A 17083-nucleotide genomic window follows, 5' to 3' on the forward strand; every position below is an offset into this window, starting at 1 on the left:
ATCTGGTTACCTATAAGTACAAACATAATTATTAAATATTTATTCACTTAATTCTGGAGATCTTCTCATCTACCCACAATGCACTATTTTTCAACGGCATTTGGAGGATCTACTCTGTGCTACAGAGTTTATATTCCAGCTCGGTTAGCCACTAATGTTAGCCACTAGCCATGCTACCCACTGCCACAAAGTCAGTGAAGAGCAGGCTGCATGGCAGCACGTGTCCCATGTAGCAATGCTCTTCACTGACATGGGGCACGTGTCCCATGTAGCAATGCTCTTCACTGACATGGGGCACGTGTCCCATGTAGCAATGCTCTTCACTGACATGGGGCACGTGTCCCATGTAGCAATGGTCTTCACTGACATGGGGCACGTGTCCCATGCAGCAATGCTCTTCACTGACATGGGGCACGTGTCCCATGTAGCAATGCTCTTCACTGACATAGGGCACGTGTCCCATGTAGCAATGCTCTTCACTGACATGGGGCACCTGTCCCATGTAGCAATGCTCTTCACTGACATGGGGCACGTGTCCCATGTAGCAATGCTCTTCACTGACATGGGGCACGTGTCCCATGTAGCAATGCTCTTCACTGACATGGGGCACGTGTCCCATGTAGCAATGCTCTTCACTGACATAGGGCACGTGTCCCATGTAGCAATGCTCTTCACTGACATGGGGCACGTGTCCCATGTAGCAATGCTCTTCACTGACATGGGGCACCTGTCCCATGTAGCAATGCTCTGTAGCAACTAGAAAAGTAGAAAAGTGAGCTGTATCTTTACATTGGGACTTTTAATGTATATACTAATGCAAATCCATTTGTTATATGTGGTTACAAGCTGCCTTTTTTTAAGTAATACCTTCCCGCACACAGTCTCTCCCATGTAGAATGTTTGTAGTGCAGCACACCCACACAGACACACACTTCCATCTCATCAAGGCCATAATGATAATGATGCACAGTATCTCTCTATAATACACTCTTTGTTCCTGTAACAAAATGACATAATAACATGTCGGCAGCAGAACAAAGAGAAAGGAAAAGGGAAGAGAGAGAGTATCCTCAAACATATGCCTTAGTTCCACTGACACATAATGGCTTTGTTTCATGTGGATCTGTGGGCTGCTATTGAAGGTTAAGGTAGAACAGAAGTAGAGAGGTGGGCTGCTATTAAAAGTTAAGATGAAATACAAGTAGAAAGGAATGTGTTCTGGGAGAAAGAATACACCCCAGACTGTGAAAATGACAGATACAATCAAAGTTCTTCTTCAGAAAGAGGTGTGTGTTGTTGGCAAGGAAGGTCTGTAATTGCTGTCTGAGATTTACAGCATAGAGCTAGGCAGTGTAGAGACCCGACAGGCTAGCAGTGTGTGTGTGTGTGGGGGGGGGCACATGGGGATGTGTGAAACTGCCTCCTCAGCCAGAAGTGTCCCCACTTGCGCTGCCAAATAGCTGCTATTCACGTGCCGTGATTGGTAAGACACTTCAGGAGGGTGGTCATGTGTGCTTGCAAAGAAGCAGAGGTCCTGTGTTCGGGCCCCGGTATGAGCCGAATCAGGAGGAAGCGGCCCTCGATAAGCAGCGTGACGTCCTTTACATGCGCGTTACTTGCTGGGAGTAGCACTTGTCTTGAGTCAGACTGTGTAAATGTGTGTTGGGTACCAAACTGACAATCATATCTTATTGTGCCTGCGAGCGCCATGCACACTATTGATGGGATTGGTCAATGCAATGTGGAAAGATCCATTACTCTTCATGGCATCCTTTCCATCCACTTCCATATAGGACAGATAGAGAGCAGGAAGAATAGAACACATGAAGGCTGCTGACTGGCTGCATTAGTGGGAGATAGGCTCCCCCTACTGGATAATAGATGGTACAGCCCGCTCCAACATGTAGTCACACAGAACAGAAGTATAATGGGGGTGTATATAGGGATTATAGAGACTGCTGCCAGATTTTGCACTTACAAATACCACATGTCAGTGTTGGGGAGAAATGGGGTGCCGGACTCATAAATTAACTGTGTGTGTGTGTGTGTGTGGGCGCAGGCAGGCAGGGAGAGGGAGTGTCTGTCAGTATGATTGCATTGGCAGGAGAGTAGAGAGTGAGTGAGAGAAGAGGAGAAACAAAGGACATCCAGATGGTCCCCTTCTCTTCATCCCCTGTTCCCTCTCTTTCTGCACCTCTAGTCTTAGTATCCACAGACCGGCTGGCTGTGGGAAACATGGCCGTAGATACAGCTGTGAGTCAGTGGTTTGTCACTGTGTAGCGCTCAGTAATCTCCAGTAGCTGCCTGGTAGCTCTATATTACTGTGTGTATTCTCATCAAGTGTTTTCACATCGCGACACATAGGACAAGGAGGCTACTTCCCAGTCTGCTCATCCTGACTCTGATGATGTTGCCTATTTGTACACTGACTGCATCATTCATCACCATATCGTTTGATTATATTAGGTATTCCTAGACTTTTCTGCAAAGTTTTTAGGAATTTCATAGTGAATTATTCGATAATAAACTGGGGACTAGACCATTTCTTTATTTTCCGAAGAAAATCATCTATTTGTCCTTATCGTTAGAGAATTTCTTGGGAATGTGGGAACTAGAGTGTCACTCTACTAGAGCCTTCAAACTCATCTCTGGGCCTAAATGCCAGTTCCACTGTGTTTTCATTGTTCCCCTCTAACCAGGGACAGATTTAGACCTGGATGCCAGTTCCACTGTGTTTTCATTGTTCCCCTCTAACCAGGGACAGATTTAGACCTGGATGCCAGTTCCACTGTGTTTTCATTGTTCCCCTCTAACCAGGGACAGATTTAGACCTGGATGCCAGTTCCACTGTGTTTTCATTGTTCCCCTCTAACCAGGGACAGATTTAGACCTGGGACACCAGGTGAGTGTAATTAATGATGAGGTAGAACAGAGAACCAGCAGGCTCTGGACCTTGTAGGGTCAGAGTTGAATAGCCCGGTACTAGAGAGCAGATTTTTTGGGGGTATTTCTTAGTGAATCATTGGAGAAGTAATTTGTTGTGTGGGGACTGGGGAGGAGAGACGGCTTCAGAACATCTACTTCTATCCAAGACGTGTACTAATGTAGGAATCAGTCCATTGGAATAACTGACCGACTTCATTAATGCTCCATCTCTCTCTCTCTCTCACTCTCACTCTCTCTCCATCTCTCTCTCTCTCCCTCCATCTCTCTCTCTCTCTCCCTCCATCTCTCTCGCTCTCTCTCTCTCCCTCCATTTCTCTCTCTCTGTCTCTCTCTCTCTCTCTTCCCTTCCCCCATGCCTCTCTCTCTTCCCATCTCTCACATTTCAAATGTCACTATGTCTATATACAGTGTTGTAATGATGTGCAAATAGTACAAAAGGGAAAATAAATTAACATAAATATGGGTTGTATTTAAAATGGTGCCTCTTCACCAGTGAAGAACAAACACCATTGTAAATACAACCCATATTTATGTTGATTTATTTTCCCTTTTCTTGTGGCAACAGGTCACAAATCTTGCTGCTGTGATGGCACATGCTGGTATTTCAACCAATAGATATGGGAGTTTATCAAAATTGGGTTTGTTTTTTGAATTCTTTGTGGATATGTGTAATCTGAGGGAAATATGTGTCTCTAATATGGTCATACATTGGGCAGGAGGTTAGGAAGTGCAGCTCAGTTTCCACCTCATTTTGTGGGCAGTGTGCACATAGGCTGACATGGCTCTCAAGAGAAGACAGGCTATGCTCACTGAGTTTGTACATAGTCAAAGCTTTCCTTAAGTTTGGGTCAGTCACAGTGGTCAGGTATTCTGCCACTGTGTACTCTCTGTTTAGGGCCAAATAGCATTCTTGTATACTCAGTTTTTTTGTAAATTCTTTCCAATGTGTCAAGTAATTATCTTTTTGTTTTCTCATGATTTGGTTGCGTCTAATTGTGTTGCTGTCCTGGGGCTCTGTGGAGTGTGTTTGTGTTTGTGAACAGAGCCCCAGGACCAGCTTGCTTAGGGGACTCTTCTCCAGGTTCATTTCTCTGTGGGTGATGGCTTTGTTATGGAAGGTTTGGGAATCACTTCCTTTTAGGTGGTTGAACTCTCTCTCTCTCTCTCTCTCTCTCTAGGAGGTTCTGTGAGCACCTGGATGTGTTTCTGTTGGAGTTGCTGCTACCTAACCTGGTGTGGAAGGCAGGTCGTACTGCTGCAGCTATCCGTACCTCAGCTCTCTGCTGTCTGCTAGCCCTGCTGCAAGGGGGAGCCATCCCGCCCAGCCAGGTAAACACACACGTAGAATCAGAGCTGCCATATCTGTCAGCACCATCTTACTAGCCTGGTGTATAAACTCTGAGCTTTGGCTAAAAAATATGTTAGCATTGTCAGAAATGCTACAACAAGGTAGCACATCATTGGTTCTTCAATTAGAAATGTAATCAAAACTGTTGGTCATACAACCTTATTCAGTCTGAAAGGTGGCAAGTCTGATGGTCAGTTTATGGATGCTGTAGGCTTGTTCTTATTCGATGCCTAGATAGTGAGCTAGGTCAGGGAAAGAAATAGTCCTTTTTTCCCCTAATGTTAATGACCCTGTTAAAACTCTGGTTCTCAGTAATGGCATGACGACTCATGACCAGAGGCCTCCAATCAAGTTGATTTGCAAAGTTTCATCAACATCCATGTCATATTGGTTTAGATATGATGGTAGGGAGCTTTGAATTTAATCAAACCATACTAATAATTATATATATAAAAAATATATTTTTCATTAAAATCAGTGGTCTCCATCATTCTTAAATGGAAGAAGTTTGGAACCACCAAGACTCTTCCTAGAGCTGGCCGCCTGGCCAAACTGATCTATCAGGGAAGAAGGACCTTGGTCAGGGACGTGACCAAGAACCTGATGGTCACTCTAGCTCTAGTGTTCCTCTGTGGAGATGGTTGTCATTCTGGAAGGTTCTCCCATCTCTGCAGCGCTCAACCAATCAGGCCTTTATGGTAGAGTGGACAGACGGAAGCCACTCCTCAGTAAAAAGCACATGACAGCCAGCTTGGAGTTTGCCAAAAGGCACCTATAGACTCTCAGACCATGAGAAACAAGATTCTCTGGTCTGATGAAATCAAGATTGAACTCTTTGGCCTGAATGCCTGGAGGAAACCTGGCACCATGCCTACAGTGAAGCATAGTGGCAGCATCATGTCTGGAGGAAACCTGGCACCATGCCTACAGTGAAGCATAGTGGCAGCATCATGTCTGGAGGAAACCTGGCACCATGCCTACAGTGAAGCATAGTGGCAGCATCATGTCTGGAGGAAACCTGGCACCATGCCTACAGTGAAGCATAGTGGCAGCATCATGTCTGGGGGAAACCTGGCACCATGCCTACAGTGAAGCATAGTGGCAGCATCATGTCTGGAGGAAACCTGGCACCATGCCTACAGTGAAGCATAGTGGCAGCATCATGTCTGGAGGAAACCTGGCACCATCCCTACAGTGAAGCATAGTGGCAGCATCATGTCTGGAGGAAACCTGGCACCATCCCTACAGTGAAGCATAGTGGCAGCATCATGTCTGGAGGAAACCTGGCACCATGCCTACAGTGAAGCATAGTGGCAGCATCATGTCTGGAGGAAACCTGGCACCATGCCTACAGTGAAGCATAGTGGCAGCATCACGTCTGGAAGAAACCTGGCACCATGCCTACGGTGAAGCATAGTGGCAGCATCATGTCTGGAGGAAACCTGGCACCATGCCTACAGTGAAGCATAGTGGCAGCATCATGTCTGGAGGAAACCTGGCACCATGCCTACAGTGAAGCATAGTGGCAGCATCATGTCTGGAGGAAACCTGGCACCATCCCTACAGTGAAGCATAGTGGCAGCATCATGTCTGGAGGAAAACTGGCACCATCCCTACAGTGAAGCATAGTGGCAGCATCATGTCTGGAGGAAACCTGGCACCATGCCTACAGTGAAGCATAGTGGCAGCATCACGTCTGGAAGAAACCTGGCACCATGCCTACGGTGAAGCATAGTGGCAGCATCATGTCTGGAGGAAACCTGGCACCATGCCTACAGTGAAGCATAGTGGCAGCATCATGTCGACGCGCCCAGGCTCTGTCGTAAGTTCACCTAGTTTAAACCATTGGGAGAGTTCACCTAGTTTAAACCAAAGCGTCCCTGCTTTGCCCACTTACTTTCAATATAGATGGTCCCACTCCACCATTTAATGTAATGGACGGTCATCCTCTATCCATCTCTCTCCCCTCTGTCTTTCCATCTTTCTATCCACCTCTCTCTTTCTCGCTATGTCTCTCTCTCTCTCTCTCTCTCTCTCTCTCTCTCTCGCTCTCTCTCTCTCTCTCTCTCGCTCTCTCGCTCTCTCGCTCTCTCGCTCTCTCTGACAGGCCCTGCACCTGCCCTTGGGACTGCCTATCCACTCAGACATATTCACACCCTCTCGACCGTCTGTTTGTCCTTGGGACTGCCTATCCAGTCAGACATATTCACACCCTCTCGACCGTCTGTTTGTCCTTGGGACTGCCTATCCAGTCAGACATATTCACACCCTCTCGACCGTCTGTTTGTCCTTGGGACTGCCTATCCAGTCAGACATATTCACACCCTCTCGACCGTCTGTTTGTCCTTGGGACTGTCTGTCCAGTCAGACATATTCACACCCTCTCGACCGTCTGTTTGTCCTTGGGACTGCCTATCCAGTCAGACATATTCACACCCTCTCGACCGTCTGTTTGTCCTTGGGACTGCCTATCCAGTCAGACATATTCACACCCTCTCGACCATCTGTTTGTCCTTGGGACTGTCTGTCCAGTCAGACATATTCACACCCTCTCGACCGTCTGTTTGTCCTTGGGACTGCCTATCCAGTCAGACATATTCACACCCTCTCGACCGTCTGTTTGTCCTTGGGACTGTCTGCCCACTCAGACATATTCACACCCTCTCGACCGTCTGTTTGTCCTTGGGACTGTCTGTCCAGTCAGACATATTCACACCCTCTCGACCGTCTGTTTGTCCTTGGGACTGTCTGTCCAGTCAGACATATTCACACCCTCTCGACCGGCTCAAACACCACTTTGCGTTGCACCACTTTTAAAATGGTGTTTAACAACGGTGAAAACAGTTTGGAGAACACTGGCTGTGTGTGGGTGTGTTCCTTTCCACAGGCAAATCAAACCGGGCTTTGTCTGGGGAACATTGTTCCAGTCCTTCACTCCTTCCTGTAAAAACAATTAGCTGCTCCATTTACACACCGCCCCATCAGATAGACACTGATGTCATGTTAGATCACTTTATTGCCAAGCCCTCTCTCTTCTCTCTCTCTCTCTCTCTTTCTCTCTTTCTCTTTGACCCTCACTCATGTGATCTTAGACCAGCTCAGGGATGGTTGTGTTCTGTTGTTGTCTACCTGGTCCAGTGTCAGTCTGCTGCAGCTCTGTCCTGCTGTGCTTTCCCCATCACTCCCACACTCACAGCCTGTCTCATAGTCACCAGGGATGATGGGCAACAGCCATCTCTGTCCAGTTCCTCCTCTGTTTAAAGTGTTTGGGAAGTCAATTGGTTATATAACAGGGTCTCCAGTGTCAGACCTGTGCTTTGGATTACTGTGTGTACTAGAGTGATTCACTGGCTACCTGTGAACATAACATGTATGAAATGTGAGTTCAGCTTTCCTGCTCTTTCGCTGCCAAGTGCCCACACACTATTTGCACAGTAGTAGTTGTGTACCGTAATTTCTGGACTATTAAGCGCACCTGAATATAAACCCCACCCACTGAAGGTGCCGGTGCCTACCGGTACATTGAAACAAATGAACTTTACACAGCCTTTAAACGAAACATGGCTTGTAACAAAAATAAATAGGCTTTAACTAAACACGGCTTGTTACAAAAATAAATAGGCTTTAACTAAACATGGCTTGTAACAAAAATAAATAGGCTTTAACTAAACACGGCTTGTAACAAAAAATGTAAAAATAGCAGTAAACAGTAGCCTACCAAGAAAGTCATTGGTCACTATCTTCCTCCTCCTGTGCACTGAAACCACTGAAGTCATCTCCTTCGGTGTCAGAGTTGAATAGCCTCAGAATTGCTTCATCCGATGTTGGATCGCTGCCCTCTTCAACACGCAGCAGTCCAACCTTTCCAAACCCGTTGATGATAGTGGATTTTTTGACAATGCTCCACACTGTCAGCAGCTCTATTTCTTTTTCCAACAACCAGATCGATCGCCTTCAACTTGAAAGCTGCATCATATGCATTTCTCCGTGTCTTTGCCATGATGAGGGTGACAAAATGACTACCGTAATCAGAATGATGGGAAGTTTGAGCGCGCTCGATTTACGTCACATTATGTGACGGTGCTCAGTTTTTTGGTGGCATGAATCTTGTGAAAGCGGGAAAAATCCATAAATTAGCCGGGTCATTGTATAAACCGTGAGGTTCAAAGCCTGGGAATAAAGTAGCGACTTACTTCAGGGCCATCTCTAGCCTATTGCGGGCCCTAAGCAAGATTTGGTTGGCAAGACATGTTGCCATGGGGCAGAGAGAACTGCAATTCTACATGTTGCCATGGAGCAGTGAGAACTGCAATTCTACATGTTGCCATGGGGCAGAGAGAACTGCAATTGTACATGTTGCCATGGGGCAGAGAGAACTGCAATTTTATAACATATATTTTATGCAATTCTACAGAGAGAAATGTGCAGTTTTTCAGCTAATTTCCTACCCATTTTGCCATGGGGTGGAGAGATTTTTACAGTTTTAAAGCACATTTCCTGCAGTTCTACACATGTTGAAATGAATGATGCCATGTTAACATGATAGTCATTCTCACTCAGATAGGCTAACAAAATCATTGGGGGCCCCCTGGAGCTCAGGGCCCATGGGCATGTTCCCCGTGTGCCCGGTCAGGATACGACCATGTTTACCAGAAGTGTAAATAGCTAGCTAAACTAACTACCAATTAAAACTTGGTTGCTGACATGGATAGTTGAGTGACTGACATAAAGAGAGAAAATGCTGATGCACAACCAAATGTTCTGTTTTTATCTCTGTGTCTGTAGTTACTGGCCGTAGAGGAGAGGCTGAGCCCCCAGGTGTTGTCTGCTCTAGAGGAAGACTCTCAGCTGTCCAGACTACTGGCCTGTCGCTCTCTGTCCACCCTGCTCAAACTGATAGGACCCAGTCTCCGCCCAGATGCCCTGAACAACATCTACCCTGGTACTATACTGGTGTCTCCCTCTGTGTATCCTGTCTTTGTTAGAGCAAACATGTCTTTCTCTCCTCTCTTGCCCACAGTATGCCTATCTTTCATTCTCTCTCCTTCTCTCTCTTTGTTCCTCTCTCAATCCTCTCTCATTCCCTCTGTCACTGACACACACCTTTTTTCTACATCTTTCTAGAATGCATCCATGATTGTTTATGATCCTATATAAATAGATTTAGACATTCTAATTTAGTCATTCTAATTTGTTCCCATCCTGCTCTCTGTTTGTGTCTGTGTGTCTCCTATCTTTGCGTGTCTCTGGGTTCTTTTATAAATGTGTGTGTGTGTGTGTGTGTGTGTGTGTGTGTGTGTGTGTGTGTGTGTGTGTGTGTGTGTGTGTGTGTGTGTGTGTGTGTGTGTGTGTGTGTGCCCTCAGAGGTGCTGAAGCGTCTGGATGACAGCAGTGAGGAGGTGAGGGGCGTGGCCCTCAGGGCTCTGGGCCTATGGCTTGCCTCACTGGGGAAAGACTACAACTCCCAGCTCTACAGTCAACACCTGGTGGTCCTGTTCCAGCAGCTGCTGCTGCACCTGGATGACCCAGACAGCCGCGTGCAGGACACTGTGCTTGGTGAGACTCACAATACCACATTGGTCCAATCCTAAATCAACCCTTAGACCAGGAAGAGAGGTCATGACAACCCTTAGACCAGGAAGAGGGGCCATGACAACCCTTAGACCAGGAAGAGGGGCCATGATGGAAAAGATGGTATGGAGGAGAAACAGATGAGATTGGAAGACATGAGATGTTGATAAAGAACACAGATACCATGATGGTGGTGATGATAGCTAGTGAACATTGAGTGAATATGGCTTGATGTTGATCAGGTGGGTAGCAGTAGTGCTCATGTTTCACAGGCTCTGTCCTGTCTCAGTCAGAGTTTAAAGAGTTGATCCCTACGTCTAACAGCCCCATACACATAACCACATTGCTAGGATATCAGATCCCCCTTTTCCGTCGTATCAAAGGCTATCTATCCACCTTTTCCACTCCATTCATCTTTCACGCTGACCCGTGCGAAGCCCCCTACTCCACACACACACACACCACCACTCCCCTCGTCCATCACGGGGCTGGGAGTGGGTCCAGAGGCAGAGGAGTGTGTGTGATTGACGCTCCGTCATCACCCCTGAAAAGCTACACAACTTCCCTTCTGGATGACAGTGAGTATATAAGCGAAGGTCCTGTTCATAAACATGATTTACATCCCAACCACTGAACATCCTGTGGTCAAGGTTACTGATCTGATACCCCGACACACAGCCAGAACACATCATATTAACTCTGATAAAGGTTTCAAACGGAGTGGAATCCACAGTACGGTGGCTGTTGTTGTATCAGCTCTGCCCAACGTTGTCACAAACAGCATCCTATTCCCTACATAGTCAACTACTTGGCCCTGGTCAAAAGTAGTGCACTATAAAGGGAATAGGGTGCCATTTGGGATACAGCCCCATTTGATGTTCTTTTCCCTCCATATGAAGATGGGAGAATATGGTTGAATCATCAGGCGTTTGTCACAGATAATCAAGGAGGAGCCTCCATGAGAAGCAGAGTGAAACTCCAGCAGTGTTCTCCGCTAAGGCCCCACATCCACACTACAGGAAACACACTCAGACCTTCTGCCAATAAATAACACACACGTATGCACATTGCTCGCACGCACACACACACACACACACACACAAAGACAGATACTCATGCACACATGTACACACACACAAATAGCCATGAAACCACAGAACCGTCAAACCCTGTCGGAAAACACCAGGCATGAGAGGGGGAAGAGACATGGAGGAAAGGGTTGAAAGAGGGATGAGAGAGATGAAAGAGAGGGGGATAACATGGAGTGGCTGTGTGGAAAGATGAGGGAGAGGGGTCTCCATGTGGTTGTGATTAGGGGGTTGTTCTCCTGGGTAGTGGGGGGGCTGGAGGCTCACATTATCCCGCTATGGGCTGCCTATCCTGGGTGTGAGGGTACAGGGATTGGGTGTAGAGGGTTGGGGTTGATAACAGGTTTTGGGGTCAATTCCATGTCAATTCAGTCAGTTCAAGGGGTGAGTTTAAATTCCAATTGCAGTGTCCCTCAGAAAAAAATGTAATGGAATTGACCCCAACCCTGGTCGATTGATACAGCCAGTAGGAAGGGAGGTTAGCGGTGCCTCTGTGTGTGTGATATGCATGCACATGTGCGCTGCTCTGCTGTAAACGTGTGTGTGGATGAGCTCACCCAGTGCTGACTGATAGCTGTGTCGTACCCCCGTACCCATAACCACAATCCTCCCCACAAATCTGGAGACATTCTTTGTCTCATGTCTGTGTTTGAAGCTTTTTTCCTCCTTCCGTCTCTCTTTCTTCCTTTCTTTCCTGCTTCTATTCTTTTATTCTTGATCCCATTCTTATATGGTTCTTGAATTTCAAAGTCATCTCCCAAGAGCTTGATGTCTGCTGCTCCTCTGACAGTATGATGGACAGTACTGCCACTCCTCCCGCTCTCCCCCTCTCTCATCCCTATTTCCCTGTTCCCATAATTCCTTCCTCCCATAATCCCACAGCCCTGGCAGCGCGGCTGCTGCTCCACACACACACACACACACACACACCCCGTGGTTGGCACATGTTCAGGGGAATCACCGGATCCCCTCTCATCACAAGTCATCATTGTTCTCCTTTGTTCAAAAGAGCTCAGAGAAAGAAAAAAACACTATTTATACACACAAGTCGCAAAAATCCCCCTTGGTCACCACTTGAGGAACAAAGCGGATTCCGAGGTGTATCGAATGCTGACTTGACGTGAACTAACTCATCCCAACTGACAGGAGTATCAACACTGTACAGCTTCAGTTACGCCATGCGGTTTCCTCAACACTTACTGTTGGCTCTACTTCAAGTAATTCCATAGCATCTTTATTACCATCAAATACCAGTGGTATCTGTCCTGTTGGAGTGGATGTCACTGTGGTACAACACCCCCATCTGGTGGTGAACGTGAAGTGCTCTTTTTGTAGGGACTATTCACTCTTTATTTCACCTTTATTTAACCAGGTAGGCCAGTTGAGAACACCTTTATTTAACCTGGTAGGCCAGTTGAGAACACCTTTATTTAACCAGGTAGGCCAGTTGAGAACACCTTTATTTAACCAGGTAGGCCAGTTGAGAACACCTTTATTTAACCAGGTAGGCCAGTTGAGAACACCTTTATTTAACCAGGTAGGCTAGTTGAGAACACCTTTATTTAACCAGGTAGGACAGTTGAGAACACCTTTATTTAACCAGGTAGGCCAGTTGAGAACACCTTTATTTAACCAGGTAGGCCAGTTGAGAACACCTTTATTTAACCAGGTAGGCCAGTTGAGAACACCTTTATTTAACCAGGTAGGCCAGTTGAGAACAAGTTCTCATTTACAACTGTGACCTGGCCAAGATAAAGCAAAGCAGTGCGACAAAAACATCAACACAGAGTTACACATAAACAAACGTACAGTCAATAACACAATAGAAACTATGTACAGTGTGTGCAAATGTAGAAGAGTAGGGAGGTAAGGCAATAAATAGGCCATAGAGGAGAAATAACTACAATTTAGCATTAATACTGGAGTGATAGATGTGCAGATGAGGATGTGCAAGTAGAGATACTGGGGTGCAAAAGAATAAGTAATAATATGGGGATGAGGTAGTCGGTTGTGCTATTTACAGATTGTCTATGTACAGGTACAGTGATCGGTAAGCTGCTCTGACAGCTGATGCTTAAAGTTAGAGAGGGAGATATAAGATTCCAGCTTCAGTGATTTTTGCAATTCGTTCCAGTCATTGGCAGCAGAGAACTGGAAGGAAAGGCGGCCAAATGAAGTGTTGGCTTTGGGGACGACGAGTGAAATATAACTGCTGGAGCGCGTGCTACGGGTGGGTGTTGCTATGATGATCAGTGAGCATAGACTTATAGATGACCTGGAGCCAGTGGGTTTGGCAACAAAATATGTAGCGAGGGCCAGCCAACGAGAGCATACAGGTTGCAGTGGTGGGTAGTATATGGGGCTTTGGTGACAAAATGAATGGCACTGTGATAGACCTCATCCAGTTTGCTGAGTAGAGTGTTGGAGGCTATTTTGTAAATGACATTGCCGAAGTCAAGGATCGGTAGGATAGTCAGTTTTACGAAGGTATGTTTGGCAGCATGAGTGAAGGAGGCTTTATTGCAAAATAGGCAGCCGATTTTAGATGTAATTTTGGATTGGAGATGCTTAATGTGAGTCTGGAAGGAGAGTTTACAGTCTAACCAGACACCTAGGTATTTGTAGTTGTCCACATAAGTCAGAACCGTCCAGAGTAGTGATGCTAGTCGGACGGGAGGGTGCGGGCAGCAATCGGTTGAAAAAAACACTTAGTTTTACTAGCATTTAAAAGCAGTTGGAGGCCACGGAAGGAGAGTTGTATGGCGTTGAAGCTCGTTTGTAGGTTTGTTAGCACAGTGTCCAAAGAAGGGCCAGAAGTATACAGAATGGTGTCGTCTGTGTAGAGGTGGATCAGAGAATCACCAGCAGCAAGAGCGACTTCATTCATATATACAGAGAAAAGAGTCGGCCGGAGAAATGAACCCTGTGGCACCCCCATAGAGACTGCCAGAGGTCCGGACAACATGCCCTCTAATTTGACACACTGAACTCTATCTGACAAGTAGTTAGTGAACCAGGCGAGGCAGTCATTTGAGAAATGTGGGAGCAAACGGTACATATAGGGACAAACATAATACTGTAGAGCAAAGGTGTACATTAGACCACAAACAGAAAGCGGGACAGGAAACCAAAGATTAAACAGACATAAGTGTAATGGCCGAAGCCATGTGTGCTTTACTGTGCATAAGGACTTCTTCAACCCGGTGGTAATATTGATTGTGATAACTCTGCCTTCTTCAACCCCGGTGGTAATATTGATTGGGATAATTCTGCCTTCTTCAACCCCGGTGGTAATATTGATTGGGATAACTCTGCCTTCTTCAACCCCGATGGTAATATTGATTGGGATAACTCTGCCTTCTTCAACCCCGGTGGTAATATTGATTGGGATAACTCTGCCTTCTTCAACCCCGGTGGTAATATTGATTGGGATAACTCTGCCTTCTTCAACCCCGATGGTAATATTGATTGGGATAACTCTGCCTTCTTCAACCCCGGTGGTAATATTGATTGGGATAACTCTGCCTTCTTCAACCCCGGTGGTAATATTGATTGGGATAACTCTGCCTTCTTCAACCCCGGTGGTAATATTGATTGTGATAACTCTGCCTTCTTCAACCCCGGTGGTAATATTGATTGGGATAACTCTGCCTTCTTCAACCCCGGTGGTAATATTGATTGGGATAACTCTGCCTTCTTCAACCCCGGTGGTAATATTGATTGGGATAACTCTGCCTTCTTCAACCCCGGTGGTAATATTGATTGGGATAACTCTGCCTTCTTCAACCCTGGTGGTAATATTGATTGTGATAACTCTGCTCCATTGGACATCTTCCTTGTCAATCACTCAGACTGAGAACGGTATTGTGTACAAAAGTAACAAGTACAGAAATGCTGCCAAAAATTACTATTAAAATCAATGTATAGTTGCAAATATTCTCTGGTGGTTTCTTCACTGTCAGTCCTCATAAATACAATTACATTGAATCAAATTATTCATTTCCAATGAATGATTGCAGCCAGTGACAATAATCCACCCCAATATCTTGACTTTGTTATTGTGTTGAATTCATTTGTGTGGAGTTCCTCAAGGTAGTCAACGTTCGTGTGTGTGTGTGTGTGTGTGTGTGTGTGTGTGTGTGTGTGTGTGTGTGTGTGTGTGTGTGTGTGTGTGTGTGTGTGTGTGTGTGTGTGTGTGTGTGTGTGTGTGAGAGAGATAATCTACTGTTACTTATTTGTGTGTGTCCATTTCCACTTAACCCCTGACTGTCTCATGTCTGTCTGTGTGTCCAGAGGTCCTGAAGACCGGCAGTGGCGTCCACCCAGCCCTCCTTAAGCAGGAAGTGGAAGCCGTGAGGGACAAACAGCGCACCCCTGTCTACTGTGACCAACTGCTCCAGCACATCCACTCTCTACGCAAGGATACAGTGTAGAGATGCATAGTACTGGAAAGATCTACTGATGTGACAATACTGGTCAAATGAAGATCCTATATCTGTATGTAATCTAGACATCATATAGATTATATTTCTATGGCATACCAAGAAAAGTAAACCTGGAACTGCAACTCTCACAAATGGTCATGTCCGGCATGGACTCTCTCTCTCACACACACACAGTATATACACACACAGCTGTCACTAAGAGAGTGATGCAATGATATGGGCATCCCGAAATATGACTTGACACATTGTATCTATGTATGTAACAGCACTAAGGCAGGTATCTATTTGTTTTACCCTGTACAACAAGAATATTGTCCAACTGCTTAGGTTCTCTTAGAGCTCAAAACTGTTACCCTTTTTCAAATCTACCCCAGAACACACGGTTGTACTCTGTGGTTGTGTTTGTTCGTTACTATGCTTTTTAATTGGTTTCTCAATGTTGATTGTTGATATTTCATTCTGTTGTGCCTTGATTTCTAGCCTGAATTGACTGTTTATCTTTGATAAATATAATACATTTTCACTAAGTGCACTGTGGTTTGCTTTCTTTTGTAATGTGTGGTCACACTAATGTTCCAAATGGCATACAGGGGAGGGCTTTCACGTTGTCATGCAGGGTTCTAAAAACCTTTTATCTGTGACATATACTCAGTGGCCAGTTTATTAGGTACATCCATCTAGTACCGGGCCAGACACCCCTTTGCTTACAGAACAGCAGGAATTCTTTGGGGAATGGAAACATTGCTCAATTGGTATCAAGGGACCTATCATGTGCCAGGAAAACATTCCCTACACCACCGCCACCAGCCTGTACCGTTGACACCAGGCAGGATGGGGCCATGGACTCATGCTGCTTACTGAAAAACCACTCCATTGAATAGCTGGCTAACGTTCATGGTTTCTTTGCAGTGCTTGCAGTTAGCCACTGATTCCTTCCAAACGAGTCATTGTTGAATTTGGGATTTCCAATTTGTTGTGTAATCTTTATGGTCGATGAGCACCGATACGTTTTATCTATAATTTCCCTTCATATGACAAGGATTAAAAAGGATTTAGGAGTAGATTGTCGACTTGATTCATGATGATGATGACTGCTAGCTAAGATTTTGAAAGTAAGATGTTGACATGATCAGTCCAATCAAAGCTACTGTACATAAGACATCATTTTAAATAATTGTATCTGTGTCCAATGACCTTGAGCCTTCTTTGAAGGGCACTTGTAATACAACTATATGGCAGGACCCAAAGGGCTGAAATTTTGGATGTCTACCCTTCCTAAGGATGTTATACTTCATGAGTGACAGAACACTGAGCCAATCACAGCGCAATGCTCCTATTTTCTGCTGGCTCACCTCACAGCCACAGAAAGCACTGTGCTAGGCTGAAACCTGCAATTTGGAGCTGCCTTACTCAACAAAACAAAAAAGAGACCATGTGTGTATGCGGCTTTATTAACTGAATGATATATATATTTGACATTGTTTGCAAACTGATATGTGACAAGTATTAACACTAAAATAACATGCAAAACTATATTTATTTATAAATATATATGTATTTTTTAGGGGGGGGGGGGGGTGCTAAAAATGTGCACCTACCCTGAATAAACTGGTCGCCACTGTTTATATACCACGGCCACATGACTCATCTGTAGGAGTGAACCATTTATGTGAACAGGGTGGTGT

The 17083-nt window shown here is 45.6% G+C and overlaps 1 protein-coding gene across 2 annotated transcripts in view; it reads left to right on the plus strand.

Moving 5' to 3' along the window:
- The window catches only part of LOC110487024 (dynein assembly factor 5, axonemal), a 111017-nt gene extending 95099 nt beyond the window's left edge, over positions 1–15918 (plus strand). For both annotated transcript variants that reach the window (XM_036941740.1, XM_036941739.1), the window contains 4 exons: positions 4125–4275; positions 9080–9236; positions 9659–9850; positions 15247–15918. In XM_036941740.1, coding sequence (XP_036797635.1) covers positions 4125–4275; positions 9080–9236; positions 9659–9850; positions 15247–15386 — 640 coding nt within the window. In that variant the 3' untranslated portion in view covers positions 15387–15918. The remainder of the gene's footprint in view (positions 1–4124; positions 4276–9079; positions 9237–9658; positions 9851–15246) is intronic.
- The last annotated feature ends 1165 nt before the right edge of the window (positions 15919–17083 follow it).

This window comes from Oncorhynchus mykiss, chromosome 13, assembly GCF_013265735.2.
Source record: "Oncorhynchus mykiss isolate Arlee chromosome 13, USDA_OmykA_1.1, whole genome shotgun sequence".
NCBI classification, from domain to species: domain Eukaryota; kingdom Metazoa; phylum Chordata; class Actinopteri; order Salmoniformes; family Salmonidae; genus Oncorhynchus; species Oncorhynchus mykiss.